Here is a 22,782-nt window from a genome sequence, read left to right on the forward strand (position 1 = left end):
AGATATAAATAAAAATTTGATCTTACTCCATGTAACAACTCTGTGATAATTAGTAGTTAATTTTCATTGTTGAGACTGCAGTGCTGATCCCACTAATGTAATTAAGAAGGGTCAGTTGGGTAAATCCAAATTGCAAATGAAACATAATTTGGTGGTTGTAGTTGTAGATGGGAAAGAAAAGAAAAGAAGGGAAAAGAAAGTTTCCAAACATGTTTTCCTTCTTTTGATAATTAGTCTAACTAAAGTTGCTTTTTGTTATAGTTGCTCCTTAATCTCTCTCTCTCTCTCTCTCTCTCTCTCTCTCTCTCTCTCTCTCTCTCTCTCTCTCACTCTCACTCACTCACTCACTCACTCACTCACTCACTCACTCTTCTCAATCTGTTTCCTTTATTCACGCCGCTCTCATTTCCAATTTCACACTTTCTCTCCTGCAACAAAACCAGAATTCCCACACCTCCATTCCATTCCATTCACACCAAAATGTCTGAATTTTCTCTCTCACCAAACACATCCAAGAAGACCAAATTCTCTACTCTTCTTCTCACTGACTTCTTCAATGTCTGCTTCTTCATTTTCTCACACCCTCTCTACTTCTCCTACTTCATCTTCTTCTCACCATACCTCCTCAAGCTTCTTTCTTTTCTATCTCCTCTGTTCATCACTACTGCTCTCCTTGTTCTGGCTTACCTCACAGTCTCTCCCAGCTGCCTTGTCCAAGACGATCCCAGTCCCGAACTGTCGAAAACCAAGGTGGGTTGTTGCCTTCTCACTACTTACCAAACAGTTTTAGAAAGATTGCAGTGCTCTAAAGTACTAGATGGTAGTGATGGCGATGATGATCGTGAAGAATTTCGATCTTTTGTGGAGCTTGAAGCATATAAGATTGTGTTTGATACGTCTAACTTCGAAATTAGCCAGAATCCAGTTGAAGAAATTTGCTCACAAGCAGCCTTTGAAGAACCAGTTGAAGAAAGGCCCAGCCATGAAGCCAATTTTGATGCTACTGCTGGTTTGTTGGAAGCTGCAAATGCCATTTTAGATGAAAACCCAGTTGAGGTTGCTTGGCCAGGAGTAAAGGGATTGGTAAATATGATTGAGAAAAAGGATGAGAAAGAAGTCAAGCCACTAAGAACACACTTCGATAAAGTTGAAGATGGAAGAGAAAAACGATCCATGAGAAGAGAATCCAAGGAAATGGGTGATGATTATAGAGGGTTTAGCTCCAAATCCAAGGCAAATTCCCAAGTTCTAGGAGCAAATCTTGGAAGCCCTGCTAATAATGAAGATTACAGTACAATGGAAGTTATGGAGGATTCTCAATTGGGTCCAAATCTTGGAGGGTTTGGGTCAATGAGGAGAGAAAAAGAGTGGAGGAGGACATTGGCTTGCAAGCTTTTTGAGGAGAGACACAATGCTGATGGAGGTGAAGGGATGGACATGCTTTGGGAGACATATGATGAGACAGAGTCAAGTAAAGTGCAGGGGAAGAAGAAAAGCAACTCAAAGAAGGGCAAGAAGGGCAAGGTTGAGAACAATGAAGAATATGATGATGATGATGATGATGAAGAAGAAGAGTTCGGTGGGCAATTGTGCTGCTTACAGGCCTTGAAGTTCTCAGCAGGGAAGATGAATTTGGGGATGGGAAGGCCAAATCTTGTCAAGTTTTCCAAGGCCCTCAAAGGGTTTGGATGGTTGCACCATGTCACCAAGCATGGCAAGAAAGGGTACCATTGATTGATTTAATTTAGATTTTAATTACTTTGGTACTTAATTAATGATGCTAAATCCAAGTAGCAAATTATGTGTATTTTGTGTAAGAACCACAAGTAAATATGCTTTATTAGTTTGTCTTACAACAAATGCCTTTTTCTTTCACTTTAATTAAGATATGAAATTGTCTTCCACAAATTAACTATAAAATAAGAGTGTTTATCTTATTTGTTTTCATCATCTTACTCATCCCACCTCTTTTAATAGAATTTTTAATTACACATAAATTTCTATGTAAAATTATTTAAATGGGACAAATATAAACTTATGATGAAGTGGTAGTTGTGGCCTAGATAATCAAGTCATTATAGTTAGAATTTATTTTATTGTCGCAGTCATGACAATGATAATACGTCGTGGTCGAAAATGATCATAACAATAAGAAAGTCAAATCACTAAGTACCTTTGTTTAGCTTAGCTAAGCTTAAATTTGATTTATACCCTGTAAGTTTAGCTCTCCATAACTTTAGTGTAAGTGGTTTTCTTTCCATGGCTTGAATCATTCTCATAGACTCATAGTAAGGTTATAGTGTGAGTGAGGCATGATGAGTTGGACATCCTACATTCCTACCTAGTTAGAGCTTTCCATTGTGCACATCCAACAAGCACACATACTTCATAGAGGTGCTATCATATTTCTGTCGGTAAGAAGACCCCTTTAGTAAAGTAGCTTTGCTTTTTCTTAATAATGGGATTTAGGAGAGCCTTCCTCTTTTAATAATGGAGTCCCCTTAGGTTATAAAAAGTCACATGGCGTGCTGTTATTGTTTATGAGACAACCTACCAGACATATAAGAGTTGCACCCAACAGCCTGCAACACTGCAACTTTTATCATACCTTATTATACCTTGTTCTTCTTCTCATGGTGTGGCCATGACCAAATTAATGGCATCCATAGCAAGAGAATGCCAAGTTGGGCTATTGAGGCAAAACAGCATAAATTGCACTTATTAATAACACACCGTTTGTTTAACTAAAGAAAATTGTTGGGAATGTCATTTTCTTTTTAGTATTTCAAAACGTTGGAAATTATAATCATAATTTTTTAGAATATAAAGAATATTTTCAATTTACAGTATTTTAGATGAAAAAGTTTCAATGTGAATATTATATTTATAAGAGATTCTTCTCATTGAAGAATTAGTGTATGCCTATTTTTAAACCATTATTTTTATTTGGTGCAAAACAACGCACACAATATAGGCCTCATGAGTAGAGTATGTCTCAATAAATAATTCATAACCACTCAAATAAGTGGAAGATTGAGCTTCGCATTGCATTAATATTAAACACCAAGAAATAATAAATCAATCACTTAATATGTATTTATTATATTAATTATTATGATTACTTTTTAATTAACCTATTTATATGTGGACTACTATACTTAACACTGCATTAATATTAAACACTAGGAAAAAAAATACTAAACTCACTAATTATATTAACTGATCATATGATGTGACAATTGATGAATATTTATTACCTCAATTAATATTACCAAATTATAATTACCACATACTATTTATTAAGCATTTTTTTGAGGAAATCTACTTACTAAGCATTAATTTAAAGTTTAAACACTTTACATTTATGAATATGCGTAGTTAACTAATTATTAAACCGCCATTCGACAAAAAAAAAAAAAAAAAACTAATTATTAAACCACCAAAACACCACTAGCGAACAACGGAACAAGTGAAAAAGTCAAATGAACCAGTATCTGTAACGGGCCCCACATGATTGGATGATTTTATTAAGCACCGTCAAGTCGCACTTGTGAAGTTGTTATCCGCGGTTTTACAGTTAATAATTAATATTTTAGAAATAAAAATAAAAACAAAAACAAAACAAAAATGGTGATGTCTGACTGAATCGGAGTGAGAGTGTGAATCTCACAAGTCACAACCAAACTGAAAATGGCGAACCTGCGATTCTCTAGCAGAGGAGGAAGAGCCACCATGCGAAGCTTTACCTCGTCGTCTTTCAGAGTCTTGGCTATGGCCATTACAGTCTCCGTCTTCCTCTTCATCTGTCTCTCTTTCGTCTTCACTTCTCGAACCTTCGACTCGTCTGATCTCAACGACCTGGTAAGTGTTTCGCCCATCTCTCACTGTTTTGTCCTCTTTTCAAGCAAACCCATTCCTCTTTTGGAATGGAATTTCAAGTTTCTGGTTTGCATTTCCGGATCCAATCGTGAATTTCAAGTTTATTGGAACTGGATTCGCACGAAAAATCAAAGCTTTTTGTTGATCAATACTTTGTTGTTAATTGTGGAAATTAGGGTTTCAATTCGGGTTCGTATGGATTCGGATCCACGAGAAGGACCATGCTGGCTCTGAAATCGGATCCTCTGAAGCCCCGACTGGACCAGATCCGAAAGCAAGCGGATGATCATCGGACTCTGGCCCTCGCTTACGCTAGCTATGCTCGGAAGTTGAAGCTCGAGAACTCCAAGCTGGTTCGGATCTTCGCCGATCTTTCGCGGAACTACTCCGATCTCATGAACAAGCCGGCCTATCGCGCTCTCTTCGAATCTGATGGACTCTCCATCGACGAATCGGTGTTGCGCCAATTCGAGAAAGAAGTGAAAGAGCGTATCAAAGTCACGAGGCAAGTGATTGCCGAAGCGAAGGAGAGTTTCGATAATCAGCTCAAGATTCAGAAGTTGAAGGACACCATTTTTCAGGTGAACGAGCAGTTGACAAAGGCCAAGAAGCAAGGAGCTTTCTCGAGCTTGATCGCCGCCAAATCGATCCCCAAGAGCTTGCATTGCGTCGCAATGCGGTTGATGGAGGAGCGAATCGCGCATCCCGAGAAGTATACTGATGAAGGGAAGCCAACCCCGCCGGAAATTGAGGACCCCAACCTTTACCATTATGCTATATTTTCGGATAATGTGATTGCGGCATCTGTGGTGGTGAATTCGGCGGTGAAGAACGCCAAGGAACCATGGAAGCACGTGTTCCATGTGGTGACCGACAAGATGAATCTTGGAGCAATGCAGGTTATGTTCAAATCAAAGGACTATAATGGGGCACACGTTGAAGTGAAGGCCGTGGAGGATTACAAGTTCTTGAATTCTTCGTATGTGCCGGTGCTTAAGCAATTAGAGGATGTGAAGTTGCAGAAGTTTTACTTTGAGAATAAGCTGGAGAATGCAACCAAAGATACAACAAACATGAAGTTTAGGAACCCCAAGTATTTGTCCATATTGAACCACTTACGGTTTTATTTGCCAGAAATGTACCCAAAGTTGCATAGAATTCTATTTTTAGATGATGACATTGTGGTTCAGAAGGACTTAACGGGGTTATGGAAGATTGATATGGATGGGAAGGTGAATGGAGCGGTCGAGACATGTTTTGGGTCATTCCATCGATATGCGCAGTACATGAATTTCTCACACCCTTTGATCAAGGAGAAGTTTAATCCCAAGGCATGTGCGTGGGCTTATGGAATGAACTTCTTTGATTTGGATGCTTGGAGAAGGGAGAACTGCACAGAGGAGTATCATCATTGGCAGAAACTGGTGAGAGATGATTTTGTTTTTCCTTTTTGGTGCAATTTTGCTTAGTATCTTTACATGTTTAAATCAATATTGTGATATCTGATGTGTATATTGTGCAAACTGTGATGCATTTGTAGTTTTTGTTGCTTGACAAATATACACCTGTTAGTTGGTCTTGTAGTATTCTTTAGGGTATGATAAAGATTGTGTCACTAGCGCTACTAAAAACAGAAGGGAAAATCTCATTCATTTTATCTCCCTTTGCATTGATTTCATTTGTATGGTTTTAATTGATTGGTGCTGTATTTGAGTAATAACAAGGGATGTTGATCCTGTTGCAGAATGAGAACCGTACCTTGTGGAAATTGGGGACATTGCCCCCAGGTTTGATCACATTTTATTCAACGACAAAGCCACTGGACAAGTCATGGCATGTTCTGGGACTTGGCTATAATCCGAGCATCAGCATGGACGAGATTCGCAATGCTGCAGTGGTCCACTTCAATGGGAATATGAAGCCTTGGCTTGATATAGCCATGAGCCAGTTCCGGCCACTCTGGGAAAAACATGTTGATTATGATATGGAGTTTGTTCAGGCCTGCAATTTTGGTCTTTGAATGAACAGTGTTTTGTGAAGCTCTAGTTGGAGGAACTGCCAATGCTACTCCTGAAGCTAGTAAGCTATTATTCCTCTTGTGGGTTCCATTCCTTGCAAACCAATTGTTCTTACTGAGTATAGAGAAGATTTGCACCAAGCTAAGTGTAGCATACTTGTTATCCATGTTAATCTTAGGTCCTCTTTTTATTGATTCATACAACTTAAATTTACTTGGAAGATGTTAATTTTTAAAACCGATGGATCTTTACAGAAAATTGTCTTTAGCTGTATCTTGGACCCTAAAGAATCTAGCAATCTTCATAATATAATGTGTCCTATTTTCAAACATATCTATCAAATATCAGTATAGGTGTAATAATGTGAGATATTTGCTAATGCATTTCAGTTTTGTGATGGTTTTGTAAGCTCAATATGTTTATGCAATGCTGAGTACGCGCTGATCAATTTCTCTGTCATTATAAATATCATGGTGACACCATTGGAATAAAATTATATCTATTTTCGTCAGCCATATCATGGCAAGAAAAGATCAAGGTTAACAATGGTGGCATAGTTTGGCATAGAGACTACCCTGAGTCTCTCTACCTGTTGAAGGTTAACTGCTATAGAATATAGATGATGACCAATATTAGTAAATGGTGTATATACCTTCAAGTTAGATGGTTGGGCTTCTTCTTGTTGATAGTGGGTTCTTCCCCACTCATGTATTTGCTCGTTGACGTTCTCATCTCATGTTTGACAACCGATTTTTTTGCCCCTTGGTCCTTTGCTTAGGCCTTCCACTATGGTAAAGCCATTTTTTGTGACCCAAAACCCATTTTGGGTCACAAATAGTGCTGTGACTCAATTCTCCCATTTATGGTGCTGTGATCCATTTTGGGTCACAGTGTTTTATACATATTTAAAATATGTCTAATATTGATTAAGTGATATTTAATTGATAATTTTAAATTTAAAGTATAATAAAAATGATTCTAGTGATCTTATTTTAATGAGATCTTTAAAATAAGGTCAATATTGAATATATTTAAAATAAGAAAATTTCATAAATTAGACAACATAAGCCTTACAACATCGGGACTTCAACAACCACAAACAAGAAAAACAACACGATGATTTAAAGGAAAAACAAGTACAACATGATCACTAAAAGGAAAAAAAAAACAAGAACAATACGATGATTTAAAGAAAAAACAACAACAACAATCATAATGAGAACAATATTGACGAACCATGATCCAGGTCGTCAATATGTTGGGGCAAGTGGTGGGTTCCCCTCTCGGATCCAGATGTGCTCAATCAAATTAGTTTTTAGGGATTCGTTGACATTTCGGTCCCTAAGCAAATTCCGACGAACATTCATCTCAGGTAATGATGATGGAGCGGCACCGGTCGGACATGGTTCTACACCTTCGTATTCAGCTTCTGCCCTTCTAGTGCTCGCTTCTGGGTCTATTGGGTCATCCCTACCGTCATCCTCAGGGCGCTCATCCTCCACGATCATATTGTGCAATATTATGCACGCCTTCATGATATACCCAAGCTCAATCGGACGCCAATAACGAGCAGGTCGTTTTATAATCTGCCACCGGGCTTTTAAAATTCCGAACGCCCTCTCCACATCCTTCCTGTATCCCTCCTGTCTAGCGGCAAACAACTTATGGTGGGGAAGAACGGGACTGTGCAATGTAGTGATAAGAGTTGACCATTGAGGGTAGATCCCATCTGCAAGAAAGTATGGAATGGTGTAGTCTATCTCATTCACAGTGAATTTCACCCTGTGGTTTCGGCCGGAAATCATATCATCAAAGAGATGAGAACAGTCCAGCACATTGATATCATTATTCGACCCAGGTATACCAAAATTTGCATGCCATATCCACGTGTCGTACCCAGCAACGGCTTCAAGGATAACTGTTGGGACACGATAATGCCCACGGTACACAGCTTGCTCGGCCATTGGGCAATTTTGCCATACCCAATGCATGCAATCCAAGCTACCAATCATACCTAGAAATCCTCTACGGCTCCCCTTTCGCAAAAGTTTCCTCAAATCGGCCGGAGTAGGCCTCCGGAGATACTCTGGTCCGAAGACGTCAGTGATGGCTCTCACGAACTTCAAGAATGATTGTCGTATGGTGGTTTGGCTAATGGTCATTGACTCTGAGACCAAATCATATGGAATGCCATATGCCATCACCCGCAGTGCTGCAGTCACCTTTTGGTGAGGTGTGCAACCCACTCTACCGACGGCATCAACTGTTGGCCGGAAATACTCATCCTGGAGGCAGACCGCTTCGAGAATTCTATTGAATAGCGGTTGGTGCATGCGGTATCGCCTGCGGAAAGTCACGGTGTCCTCGATTGGCGAGGGGATGAAGTAGTTGTCCATGAGACGTTCGTGGGCGGCTTCTCGATTCCGGTGTGTGTACCGGCGATTTGAAGAAGTACCTCCATGCCTTGGTGTACCGGCGACGACGGTATGACCCATTGACACAATCAACTTACCCACCATCTCCCTTCCATCCTCTTCCCTATCCCATTCAGCATCAGAGTCCGAAGACGAGGAGGAGGATGAATACACATACAAAGTATTCATTTGGGTGTTTATGGAATGAGAAATGATCCTGAAATAAGATTGAGTGTAACATGGTAAATATAGTGGTATTTATACTGAAACCACTTGCATTTGAGATAAGGAATGAATGGTCCACATTCATTTGCTTTATGATGGTGTAGTCATTTCATGCATCAGTCTTATCTACTGTAAAGCATGCATCAGTCTTATCTACTGTAAAGCATGCATCAGTCTTATCTACTGTAAAGCATGCATCAGTCTGTGGTTAATAAGGGAGAATCCAATGTTGGGTGGAAATGTAAACATTAATTGAATAAATAGCAAACCATGACTTAAAACAAGATTGACGTTCAAATTAAAGGATACAATTAAAGAGCAAACATAATTTAAAACAAGATTAACATTCAAACTAAAAAACACAATTGAAGAGCAAGGTCTAATTCTAATTATTAGGCGGGTACCCCTGGTTTGAGTGAGTGAGGTTGGAAAGATCCGGGTAGTATCCAGATGGAGTGGACTCCGAATGGTGGTTAGCACGCATTTGCCTCCTTGCAATGACTTCAGCCATCTTTTGCTCCCAATACATCCGTTGCCCATCATTCATTTTGGAGAGGTCTTGGCCCATAATATTTTGTTCTTCCCATTCTAGCTGCCTCTCGATCCTCATCCTTTCTCTTGCTTCCTTTGCGGCGTCTCTTTCACTCCTTGCACGCTCTCTGTCAACTCTCGTTTGTATGAAAATCCTTGAATTTTCATTATAATGATCTACTGCCTCAACCATATGAGTTTGGACGGGCTCGGCTGCCTTGGCCCGTTTTGCATGGTTTCTCCCTGGTGGCCTTGGCCGCGAGGAACCGCATGGTTGGAATGGTGGTGGGTTTTCGTCCTCGCCAAGTGGTATGACTGGATCGGTCTCCTCGGGATCATCATCGGCGGGAGTGTCGGCATCGTCGGTGGCGGGGGTCTCTGAATCACTAACCCGAACAGGAGCATGAACGGCAGCATACTTTGCACTTTCCTTTATTTTTTCCCAAATGTGCACCCATGGAAACTTGAATCCAGTCTTGTTTCGAAAGCCTTCAAGTGCTTGCGTAAACTACAATAATAAAATAAAAATTAAAATATATAAATTTTCTTGTGGAAATGCAACATAACTTAAATAAATAGTAAATTTGCTACATTTATAAACAAAACAAAAACCATAATCATACAAATATATAAATATGCTTGATAGATAAACAAAATAGTGAAAATACAATATAATAATATCATTATACAAATATGCTACATTTATAAACACAACCAAAAATAATCATACAAATATATAAATATGTTTGATACATATACAAAACAATAAAATAGTAATACTATTATATAAATATGCTTCATTTATAAACAAAACATATAATAATTATACAAATATATAAATATGCTTGATAATTGGAGGATACAAAAAATAATCATGCAAATATATAAATGCATAAAAACTTACCACATTGGCATCATTTGCACCGCTTGCACGCATTCGCTCGGCCTCCAATAAGCAAGCATAAAATTTGTTGCAATCACGCGCAATATCTTTGAATCGTGCTTTAACACCGCCAACCTTACGAATTGTTTCACCCCCCATGTTACGCTTGAAAATTTCATAAATTTGTTCCCAAAGCATGGCGGCTCTAATTTGGGCACCAAGACAACCGTCGGGAGACCTCTCTAGGTATGCCATCACTAGGGCTTCATCTTCAGCTACCACCCAAGCACTTCCTCTTGGAGCCATGACAAAGAAAAAAAAATTTTGTGTAAATTTGGTAAACAAAGGTTGTAAATTGTGATGAAACCATATGAGTGTTGTGTGATATATATAGACATCCTTGAAAATATAGCTGTTGGAGGGTTTGGGGAATTTTTTAAAATTTTTTCGAAATTTTTTGGCAATTTTTCGGATATTATATCTATTTTAAATGATTTATTAAATATTTGTTAAAAAAAAAAAAAAAAGGCCGATCTGGACCGTTGATTATCAACGGTCCATTAATATCAGCCGTTGATCCATCACCCGGCCCATCTAAAAAAAAAAAAAAAGGCAAAACGCAGCAGCCGTTGATCACCAACGGTCGGCCGATCTGGACCGTTGGTGAGAAGGAAGCCAGCCACGCGTCAAGCTTCGTCCTCGCCAGGCGCTGCAACCGAGCCAGCACGTGACGTCAGCCGACATCTGCGTCAGCAACTGCAGCTTCCGTCAGCAGCAACAGGCGCGGGCCCCACCTCCTTTTCAGCTCAGCAGCCGGTTCTCTCTCTTCACGTGGGCTGCTTTTTGGATTTGGGTCACAACACATTTTGGGTCACACATGAAACCCACTTCTGGGTTACACTTTGGGTTACACCCTCTTTTGGGTCACACATTCCGGCCCGTAGTGTTAAAGTGTGACCCATTTGTGGCCCAAAATGGGTTTTGGGTCACACATTCCGGCAGCATAGTGGAAGGCCTTATTAGAGTCAAATGGTGGTCCTAGCCCAAACTTGACCTACCAAGTACCAACTTTTCTGCCCGGAGATTTCTAAATATACCACACTACCACCCAACAATTTGCCTTAATGTATTGGCCAAGTAAAACAAAATATCCTTCTCAAAAACCAAAAAAAAAAGGGACCATAGTTGACCACCTCCACTCCCATCTCAAAGTGAGAGCATCGATCACCATCTGGGATAGGTGCAAGTAGGGGTCGGCAATGGGCCGGGCCGGGCTGGCCCAGGCCCAATCTTTCGGGCTCGGGCCGGGCTCGGGCTTGAAGTACAAGAGCCCAACAGAACTTTCGGGCCGGGCCGGGCTGGGCTTGGGCTTGAATACACAAATCCGAAGCCCACCCATCGGGCTTGAGACTAACGGGCTTTAGAGCCGGGCCGGACTAGGCCCGAACGGGCAGCCCAATAAGCCCGAACGGGCAGCCCAAATTAGGCTTTTTTGGCTTCTCAAATTGCTTAATTTATTGCCTAATTTATGTCTATTATAACTATAAAACTTAGCAGATCTAATTCATTGGTTTTAACTTGCCAAAATTTTGCAATGTCAGCTCCCAAAGTCACAATTTAACAAGTTAACAACATATAATTTAATTATAAATAGAGGGGGAAATGCATCACTATAGAATGTGTACATCCCAACTAGGTTGGCACCTACACAACCTATCTATCATTTGCATTTCACATGTACATCCCAACTAGGTTGGCACATACACAACCCTCAAAACTGAAATGTATTGATTTAATTATACTAAAAGTAACAATATGCAGTTATGAGTTATGGTGCTTAACTCCTTATGGAGTTTACAAATTACAAACCAATAGTGAAACTGAAAAAATAAAATCAGTTAATCAGGTGGCTGATTCAGCAGGGGAAGGGGTCTCTTCTTCAACAAATTCAGGTCTTGATAGCTTGATATTCATTAGATCCTCTGCCCAATCCTCCTCTTGAGCAGCCTCTTGCATTCTTGCCTCAGCTAAGCGCCAATCTTTGACGCAGATTAGAGCTTCTATAGTGTTCGGACTCAAGCTAGCCCTCTTCTCCGATACCACTCTACCACCTGCACTAAAAGCAGCTTCGGATGCAACAGTTGAAGCTGGAACAGTTAGCAAATCACGAGCCATGATGGAAAGCACAGGATATTGTGTATCATGTGATTTCCACCATCCCAAAACAGAAAATGTAGTTTCATCAACATCATCTAAAACTGGTGCATCAAGATAGTATTGCAAATCAGAAGTAGAACAAACAGAGGATTGCACCTTTGCCATTTTCAAGGCTCTCATAGCACTGTTTTGAAAGTTAGGAATAGAAATTGGGGAAGAACTAGTACTACCAGAAACAGTACTTTGAGGATTAGTTGTGGTTTCAGTAGAGTTTCGTGATGATGCAGCAGGCACATTAGACTTGTAATGGTCATACAATTTAAACAGAGAAGACTTAATTTCATCTACCTTTACCTTTATGTCATCTTCCTCACAACCAATAACATTTAACCACTCACTAATTGCCCAAATTTTGAACCTAGGATCCATAACAGTAGCAAAACAAAACAATTTAGGAAAAGTTGCCCAATATTTATCAAATTTACTTTTCATAGCAACCATAGCAGTTTGAAATGCATTAATATGAGAATATGATTGAAATGCACAATGAATATCAATCAAACAAGTCAGCACACGACTAGAAGTAGGATAATACACACCACATAATATTTTTGTTGAAGAATCAAAAGTCTTTAAAAAACCACAAACAAACTGAGCAACAAGCCAATCATGTTCAGATGGAATCGGTAAAGTAGAACTTCTAGTTGATTGATTTATTGTCTGAACATATCTATGCAAGGCAGCTTTATATTGAATGGCTACTTCTAACAATGCATATGTGGAATTCCACCTATGAGGAACATCATTGTCTATGTTTCTCTTATCCAAACGAACATCAACACAACATTTTTTCCAAATTTCATGTCTCTTATTTGAAGAATTCAAACTACGCACAATTGCAACAATTTTATCAATAGAAGGACCTAAAATAGCCAAACCATCTTGCACAATCAGGTTCATAACATGAGCACAACAACGCACATGAAACATTTGTCTAGGCACATCATCAATCATAAGATATAAAGGCAGCAAATCAGCAACAACATCATTATTTGAAGCATTATCTAGTGTAATTGAAAAAATTTTATTGTGGATACGCCAAGAGTTGAGTTCCTCATGTATATGAGTTGCAAGTGACTGTCCACTGTGTGGATACTCAATCATTTTAAAACAAATAATCCTTTTATTTAAATTCCAGTCAGCATCAATGAAGTGAGCAGTTAATGACATAAAACCAATTTTTTGTCTAGAAGACCAAACATCAGAAGTCAAACAAATTCTGCCTTCATATTTTTCAAAATAAGACAGCAATTGAGATTTTCCTTCAACAAACAGTTTCATAACATCCCTTTTACAAGTTGTGGCAGAAATTCCTTTATATTGTGGAGTAAAGCCTCTTTGAATCATTCCTTTAAAATCATGTTTTTCCACGAAAGTAAAAGGTAATTCTGCCCTAACTATAAAATCAACAACTTCTTTTCGAGCATTTTCCTCTTTATAAACAAAATTTGACAAATTACCAGCAGCATTTGATTGTAAAAGCATTTGATTACCAATATTAACATTTTGGCTTTCAATATGTTTCCTATAATGACGAGCTAAATGAGTTGTACCATTTGAAGAACTGCCATCTAATTTTTTTCCACATATTGCACATTTTGCTTTTGTAACAGATTTACCATTTTCAATTTCAACAACTTTTTCAAACCAGTTCCACACTTCACTTCTACTGGATTTAGGAATAGAATTAGATTGGGGTGTGGATGGGGGGGAACCAATGGATTCATGGATTCCAATTACACTAGACTCTGGGTGAGTAGACATCCTAAAAAAACTACCAACAAATAACCAGCAAATAACACTACCAGCAAAAAAATACCAGCAAATAACACTACCAGCAAAAAAATACCAGCAAACTGCAAATAACACTACCAGCAAAAAAAAATACCAGCAAACTGCAAATAAACACCAGATCTTATCATAAACACCAGATCTTATCATAAAAAAAATACCAGCAAACTGCAAATAAACTGAAATTCAGCAAATTGCCATTTGCCACTCACACAGCAGCAGCACCAGCACCAACACAAGAGGCCAACTCCTACACAGGACAGCTTCACCACAAGCTATTAATCTTCACCACAGCTACACACACAACAAAAAAAAAACACAATTAGTGAAACAGTGATGAATTTTTTGCTGAAATCACAAAAATGACAAAGGGAGGCAAACTGGCAGGAAAATGACTTAACTGAAATCACAAAGGGAAAATGACTTACACTTACACAGTTACACGCAAAGGGAGGCAAACTGGCAGGGAGCTTGCGGCGGAGTCGCTGGTGCGAAGGTGGCGTTGCGGTGGTGCTCGGACTGTCTGAGCGATAGTGCTATCAACTATCCGATCGCAGTTCAGATCTCGATCTGATCATTAATTGATCGGATCGAGTCCGATCGATCGGAGTTTGGTGGGTTGCTGGGTAGCCTGGGTTCGATCGGAGTTGGGGGTGGCGAGATGGTGAATCGGTGATGATGGTGATGATGGAGAGGCCGAGAGGGTTTGAGAAGTGAGAAGTTTGGAGAGGCCGAGAGGGTTTGATGTTGAACTGTTGAAGGAGGCAGCGAATGGTTAGAGAATAGAGACTTAGGGTTACAGTGAAACCGTGATGATGGAGAGGGTCTGAGAGTCTGAGAGAGTGATGATGGTGATGATGGAGAGGCCGAGAGGGTTTGAGAAGTGAGAAGTTTGGAGAGGCCGAGAGGGTTTGATGTTGAACTGTTGAAGGAGGCGGCGAATGGTTAGAGAATAGAGACTTAGGGTTACAGTGAAACCATGATGATGGAGAGGGTCTGAGAGTCTGAGAGAGTGATGATGGTGATGATGGAGAGGCCGAGAGGGTTTGAGAAGTGAGAAGTTTGGAGAGGCCGAGAGGGTTTGATGTTGAACTGTTGAAGGAGGCGGCGAATGGTTAGAGAATAGAGACTTAGGGTTACAGTGAAACCGTGATGATGGAGAGGGTCTGAGAGTTTGAGAGAGTGATGATGGATTGATGGTGATGATCAGATGATGGAGAGGCCGAGACTCGAGAGGGTTTGAGAAGTGAGAAGTTTGGAGAGGCCGAGAGGGTTTGATGTTGAACTGTTGAAGGAGGCGGCGAATGGTTAGAGAATAGAGACTTAGGGTTACAGTGAAACTTAGCTTTATATACTTATGAGTTATGACTTATCTTTAGGGTTTAATATTTTATTAGTTTAGGGTATTTTGGGGTTTGGGCTTAGGGGTTTGGATGGGGTTTGGTCCGTTTGGATGAGGTTTCAGGGTTTGGATGGGGTTTGGATGGGGTTTGGATTTTTTAATTTTATTACATGTGTAATATATGCTTTATTATATATTTTATTACATATGTTTTATAAACAAATGATGCAATTGTGTTTTTAACGATCTGAACCGTTCAAATTTTAATTTCTCACTCAAAAATAATTCATGCAAAAAATTAGCTCGATCGGAGATGTAAAAATGACGTAACGGTGGTCGAATTAATGAACGATCGTTGTTTTTCTAATGATAATCGAATGGGTAGATGAATTCCGATTTTGCTGATTTTTTGTAAGGATGATCTTTGACTATGAATATAGAAAATGAACGGTTCAGATTGTTGAAATCACGTTGTGGTCTTCACAATTATGAAAACAATAAGGTTTCAACGAGAAAGTTATTAGAATTATACTCTTCAACTCTTCAAGTGTATTTATATGTAGAAGCTCATATATCGATCGTGTTTTCAACGATCCGAACCGTTCAAGTTTTAGTTCCCCACTCAAAGAGAATCCTTGCAAAAAATTAGCTCAATCAGAGATGTAAAAATGACGTAACGGTGGTCGAATTAATGAACGATCGTTGTTTTTTTAATGATAATCGAATGGGTAGATGAATTCCGATTTTGCTGATTTTTTGTAAGGATGATCTTTGACTATGAATATAGAAAATGAACGGTTCAGATTGTTGAAATCACGTTGTGGTCTTCACAATTATGAAAACAATAAGGTTTCAACGAGAAAGTTATTAGAATTATACTCTTCAACTCTTTAAGTGTATTTATATGTAGAAGCTCATATATCGATCGTGTTTTCAACGATCCGAACCGTTCAAGTTTTAGTTCCCCACTCAAAGAGAATCCTTGCAAAAAATTAGCTCAATCAGAGATGTAAAAATGACGTAATGATGGTCGAATTAATTAACGATCATGGTTTTTTTAATGATAATCGAACGAGTAAATGAATTCCGATTCGACCGATTTTTTGTAAGGATGATATTTGACTATCAACATATAAAATGAACGGTTCAAATTGTTAAATTAATGAACAATCATGCCATCATGGTTTAATAACTTCAATTATAGTTGTATTATAAAAATTGTATATGCACATATACATTTATGTTTTATTATAGTTGTAAATTTGTAATGTTGTATATAATTTTAAAAGTTTATTATTTATGGTATTACATACTTACATAGACTACATAGTATAGTTTACACTATTACTATTTAGTATTTACTAACATTATAGAATTATATAATAACTTAAATACTTAATAAACATATTAATAATTTATTAGAATAAACAAACGAAAAACCTATTAAATATGTTATGATTCACCAATTAGACAAATAAACTAGTTAGCTCAGTTGGTTGAGAGTTGAAATTTGTTCTATGAGGTCTCAAGTTCGATTTAGAACATAGCCAAAATTCTATATTTTTTTTTATTGAAGATATTAAACGGGCTTTGGGCTTCGGGCTTCGGGCTTTGGGCTTTGGGCTTTGGGCTTCGGGCCGGGCTTTGGGCCGGGCTTTGGGCGGGCTTTGAGCGGGCCTAAGCGGGCCGGGCTTTGGGCGGGCCGTGGGCTTCAAGGGGATGGCCCAAGCCCAACCCAAAAAATTTTCGGGCCGGGCCGGCCCGGCCCAAATGTCGGGCCACATCGGGCTTCGGGCCCAATGGGCTGGGCGGGTTTCGGGTGGGCTTCGGGCCTTGGGCTATTTGGTGAGCCCTAGGTGCAAGGACGACAAATGGCTGCTTTTCGTTTTGAACCATTTATTTTTTATCAGTTGATCAGTACACCTAAGAGCAGGTTTAAGAATCTTTCGGAAAAAGACACAAAAAATTAGATGGTTATTAAATTTTGGACGGATTGATTTGCCGTCTATAATCAAATTATGGATTCCAGATCCTGTCCCCAGAATGACAGAGGATCTTTTGGGCATTTTGAGGATGAGAAAACAAACAAGTAAAATTAATTTGTATTTCAAAAAATTATATTATTCCATTAAATATTTATTATAAATTCATCACAGTTTCAGACTCAGTAAATAATTTAATTCTAAATTCTTCAGTCTCATTAAATAATATTTTTAAAAGTGTCGTCAGATTTCAACCGAGGTGCATAAAATCAATTCATATCTCCAACATTACAGAAGCCTTTCATAAGTTCCTTTGACAAAGATCACATCCGCTGACATTAGTCCACAGTAATCATGGAAATTGAAAACCTAAACCAAAAGATGAGCACTAACCTAAACAATTCTCATTTCCCATGCAAACAAAAAACAAAAGAAACAGATACTAAGCAGAAATCTTCGTCACTATCAACCCCAATCAGAAACCCAAAATAAAAAAAAGACGACCCAAAATGGTTGAATAAGATCCTAAGGAAAATATTAGGGTGGTTCATCCACAAAAAGAACAGAAACGGCCCCCTTCTCTTAATGCCTGCCCTATCCAATACCTTCGCTATCGACCCACTTCAAACAAAATTAAATTTGTATCCACTAACCAACAGACTTCAAAGCCATGACTATCTCTCAAGCAGAAGCAGACACCCGGGGGGCTGTACTTTTAGCTGCAGCATTAAGAGCCAGCCCAACAGCACGGGGTACACGACCAGCATTGTCAGACCTCTGATATCCTTCACCTCCTCCTCCACGGCTCGATGATCCTCCCCTATTGCTACTCCTACCCCCAAAATCCCCCTTGAAATTAAAATCACTACGGCCGTAACCTCCTCTACCACCTCCGTAGCCTCCTCCTCTTGGTCCTCTTGGTCCTTCATTTCTGTACTCATTTCTGTACTCATTCCTGTATCCATTCCCTCTTCCGGATGGAAACCTTCCCCTATTGTTACCTACATATAACAATAGATGAGCACAAAAAATATTAAGAAAATATATATAAACAAGGAGGCTAGAAATATGCACAATCTCCATATAAAATTCAGTGAATTAAATCATGCTACAAAAACATCATTTTTCCAAATCAACAGCAGATTAAATAGCCACATCCTAATCAGCCAACATGCAATCTATGTCTAATCGGAAGAAAACAAACGGAGTATAGGAATGATTCATGGAACAAATGCCTTTTAATCAAGAAATAGTTGGTGTAACAATCGTATAAACCCTATATGTAATTAGCAGTGCCCCAAAACAAACAGAAAAAGAATGGTACTAACAAAGCTATTTAAATCACAAATTTCCCCTTACGCCCTAGTAAGCATACAAGAGATTTAAAATCGTGCATGGCCCCATCTAATTCTGACAGTAACACACCTTAGTTGCATATAACAATACCTTATAGAGATGCACGCCCATTGCCATGAACCCATAATAAATCCATAATATAATCTCTACAGAATTAGATATCGCATGGCATCCAAAAATGTTAACCTCAAAATTCAACTCACCTCGATTGGTAGATCTCTTTTCCTCAACAAAAACTTGGCGTCCACTAATCAGAACCGGTGAAGCCTAAAACACCAATGGAAATATTATTCACATAAGAACTTTAAAATATGACAACATAAGAGACTGGTGAAGTCAAAGAATTAAAAAGATTAAACATATTCTTTTGTTTTTCTTAAATATAAAAAAGAAAAAAAGAAAATGTCAGCAGAAAAACTCTTGAATACCTCTATTGCACTTTGTACAGCACTTGCAACCTCAAATTCCACAAAGCCAAAACAAAACCCCTGTTGTAAAGATGGAGGAGCAATAAGTATTACTTTACAAATATTATTTTACAGAGAAAATTGTGTTGATAAAGAACAAACCTTTTGGTTTCTAACTTGTACACCATTATTCTTGATGGGTCCGAATTTCTTAAACTCGTTCTCAATTAGAGGTGTGGTGGCATTCATAGGAAGACCTTTGATGTAGATAGAGTGACCTTCAGCTGTTCACAAGAAACAAATTCACATTAGCAATATTCTTATGCAAACATATGGTAGGATATGAAACAAGTGAGAGTTAAAACAAGCATCAATATATGAACTGCACACCTTCAGCCTCTGGATTAATTCCATTTTCTTTGTCATTTGTGCTGGAAACTACTGCTTCTGAAACCGGATCAGATGTTGGAGCAGCGGTCACTTGTTGTTCTTGTTTCTTTGGGAAAGACCTCAATGAAGCAGGTGCAGGATTAGAAAATGGCGCAGGAATGTCCTTCATAACCCTGACCTGGAACAAGTGTTCCCAACGAATATGAACAAGAACGAGAGATATGGATAATGAGATTTTTTTCTTTCACAAGTTTGATTACTAAATTAACCACAAATGAAAAATTTAAGGGCATGGGATATTGTATAACAGCTGCTTACAATTGAGGCATATGACTTCTTCGGCGCTTCTTCAATTTTAGAGTTAGATTCAGCCACCATCTGCGAATCATGTGGAATTTCATCGACTACCTCAGGTACTGGTGCTTCCTCTTCTGCAATTGAAACTTCTCCATTCTCATGAGGATTGTGTACTTCCTCCTCACCAACATCCTCAGACACTACAGTTACAGGTTCGGAGACGTGATTATCCTGCAAATCAGAAATATCTGCAACAGGAATACCCTCACTCAAAATCAATTAGCACACCAAAAGTACACACTTTACATAAGGATACATACCATGTTCCGGGGTAACAGGAGATTCAACATCATTTGACCCATCATCCCCATTTTGATTGGGGAAATCATCTACATATCTAAAAACATCGTTCAGAACAAAGTAACCTTTGTCTTGCGGGGCCAAGAAAAAACTCTGAGTAAATTTCTTTGTTAAATTGTCCTTTCCAGTTAAATACCCAGTCACAAGGACAAATACTCCCCCATTGTAAGATTCTTGAGAGTCCACAGTTATGATATTGGCACTGAGCTTTCCATAATCAAGTATCTTCAAGTTGATTGCCTGCCAAACAATATTTAAAAAACGTATACAGAGGATTTAGACTATACAATTTTTATAAGTTCCATTTGTAGTTTATATCAATTTAGTTGCTGAGAAAAATGGATTGATGACTTCTGTACAACTTCATAATTTTCAGCATCCAAGATAAATGAAAAAAAAAGGACCTCCAATCAACTGAATCTAAGAATTAATTAGCCTGGGAGAGTTGATGCCTCTAAAATCCAGAGCAGCAGAAGTTAATATGTAGATTTTTTTATATTTTAAACTTCCCAGAGAAAATATCTATAGCCAATACAAAAAAATCTGAGGAAAAATTTAAAAATACCCCTAGACATGGCCATTAGGCACCAAATAGGATATTTTAATCACAACTACGAATATGATATTACATAGACGTGCAGATGCACAAATATGACAAAGAAAGAAAATAAATTTAGGTCATGAAAGGAGCTCACATCCATGGTGGTTGTAATACTCATGATCCCATTATCTTCCGGACGACCGAGCTTACTAATATCTTGGTAAAATCGGTGAACATGCTCAGGGGATTGTTCCAAGATACGGTAGTACTGAAGCACAAATGCATTGCCAACCTACATTTAACCAATTTTTTCATTGAAAGCCAAGTAGCAACCATGAAGATCAATACGGTGATAAAACATCAAGTACTGTTCATATTGGATATCAATACATACAACATCGGCGGCAGTAGGAGGGAGATTCACATCTGGGGCTTGTTCCACCGGAGATGCCATCTCTGATCGACCTCCAGAAACCAAACAAACCATTACACACAATGAACCACAAAAATTGAAATAGATGGTTTCTTCAAAATATACATATATCAACAATTCTTCATCAGCATAAACAGTTCATGTGTTCAACGAAAAACACCAAATTTCAATACTACTACACTTCTTTCAATTTCAGTCTGTCAGACATATTTTCTCTAATTAACCGAAAACACATTACAATTCCTTTCACAACCTCACTCTATTTAAATATATTTTTTATAAATAAATTTCCTTCACGAAAATCATCGAGCAAAGCACACCCGGCCCAAAGCATCCACTACCTATTTCAGCTTAACTCCATAAACCAAAACTCTAAACTCTAAACACAAAAAATCAAGCTCTGTTGAAGCTTAAAATTCACTACCAACTCAAAATTACGATTCCAAATTTCTCTGAAACAAAGAGAGATCTAACGCGAGCTTAAATTACAAATAAAAATAAACTCAAATATGAAATGCATATATAATGTGAGAATCGAAGAGCGATGAAGCACCTGAGCGTGGATCGGAGGTAGCGAGGTGAGAGAAGAGGAAGAGGTTGGTGGTGCGCTGCGACTGCGACTTCTCTCACCTCCGTCGAGGGTTTGGCGGTTTCTAGGGTTTTGCGGATCTTCAAGAGGCGCGAGAGAGCGGTGGTTTTGTAGGAGGGAGTGAGGGAGGGGAGAGAGAAAGTGAAAAGGGTTTTGGGCTATTTATATATCAGAGAATTGTAACCGTACTGTTATAGCGTTTTGATGAAATAGTTCGAAACTATTAAGAAATTCACAAATGACGGAATTAAAAATAACGTGATTTAAAATTCTAGAATTTATAAATTTTCTTTTTTAGATAAATGTAATCATAATAGAATTTAAATATGAAATTTATAATAGTTTTATAAAAGAGTGATGGTGATGGTGACAACAATAAAAATGATGCTTGTGCTGAGTTGTCGATGGTAGTAGGGGGTGATGGCTCACGAGCGATGAGAGAAATGGTGGTGGCAAAAATTGGGGTATTGGAGGTGGTGGCAACTGCGACATTGGCGGTGGTGGTGGCAACGGCGACAGCAGCGGCGATGGTGGTGGTGGTGGCGACGGCAACGGCAACGGCGATGGAGGTGGTGATGGCACTGGTGATGCAGGCGGCGGCAGCGATGTCAGTGTCGGTGGTGGTGGTGGTGGTGGTGGCTGTGTCAGTGGCGGCGACGGTGGCGGCAGTAGTGGCTGTGGTGGTGGCAGAGGGCAGTGGTAGTGGTGGTGGCGGTGTCGATGGTGGTGGGTGGTGGTGGTGGCAGTGGTGGTGACGGTGACGGTGGCGGCGATGGCGGTCGTAGTGGTGGCAGAGGTGGTGGTGGCGGCGGAGGTGGTGTCAATGGTTGTGGTAGTGATGGTGGAGGCGGAGATGGCGGTGCCTGTGGTGGTGGCGATGGTGGTGGCGGTCGTAGTGGTGGTGGTGGTGGTGGTGGTAACGACGGCATGGTGGTAGTGGTGTGGTATTGTAATTAATTGGCAAGGTGATGGGTGGACACGATTTTTTTTTTTTTAATAAAAATTGGAATTTTGAAAATGACACCAATTTAGGTAGAATTTAAACTTTGAATTTACAACCTTCAAATCTCAAGTTTTTTTCCACATAGAATTTTGTAAATTCTATAATTATGGACCCAAACAAGAAA

General features: G+C 39.0%; 3 protein-coding genes across 3 annotated transcripts; 2 read left to right on the plus strand and 1 right to left on the minus strand.

Annotated features, from left to right (window-relative positions):
• Positions 1–480: 480 nt before the first annotated feature.
• LOC147276111 (acidic leucine-rich nuclear phosphoprotein 32 family B protein) lies at positions 481–1,775 on the plus strand. Its single transcript, XM_086255340.1, has one exon. It carries the CDS (start codon positions 481–483, stop codon positions 1,732–1,734), a length of 1,254 nt encoding a protein of 417 aa, XP_086111466.1. The 3' UTR covers positions 1,735–1,775.
• A 1,843-nt stretch (positions 1,776–3,618) lies between these two features.
• Positions 3,619–6,228, plus strand: QUA1 (Nucleotide-diphospho-sugar transferases superfamily protein). The gene is made up of 3 exons (XM_086254798.1): positions 3,619–3,861; positions 4,056–5,303; positions 5,624–6,228. The coding sequence occupies exons 1-3, from the start codon at positions 3,691–3,693 to the stop codon at positions 5,897–5,899; spliced, it is 1,695 nt and encodes a 564-aa protein (XP_086110924.1). The 5' UTR covers positions 3,619–3,690; the 3' UTR covers positions 5,900–6,228.
• An 11,171-nt stretch (positions 6,229–17,399) lies between these two features.
• On the minus strand, positions 17,400–21,786 carry LOC147276113 (Nuclear transport factor 2 (NTF2) family protein with RNA binding (RRM-RBD-RNP motifs) domain-containing protein). The gene is made up of 10 exons (XM_086253532.1): positions 21,620–21,786; positions 21,028–21,098; positions 20,788–20,925; positions 20,053–20,332; positions 19,754–19,980; positions 19,436–19,613; positions 19,208–19,329; positions 19,067–19,126; positions 18,842–18,905; positions 17,400–18,283 (listed from the first exon to the last, which is right to left on the minus strand). The coding sequence occupies exons 2-10, from the start codon at positions 21,085–21,087 to the stop codon at positions 17,964–17,966; spliced, it is 1,449 nt and encodes a 482-aa protein (XP_086109658.1). The 5' UTR covers positions 21,088–21,098; positions 21,620–21,786; the 3' UTR covers positions 17,400–17,963.
• Positions 21,787–22,782: the final 996 nt, after the last annotated feature.

Source organism: Dryas octopetala, chromosome 8 (assembly GCF_963921425.1).
Source record: "Dryas octopetala chromosome 8, drDryOcto1.1, whole genome shotgun sequence".
NCBI lineage: Eukaryota > Viridiplantae > Streptophyta > Magnoliopsida > Rosales > Rosaceae > Dryas > Dryas octopetala.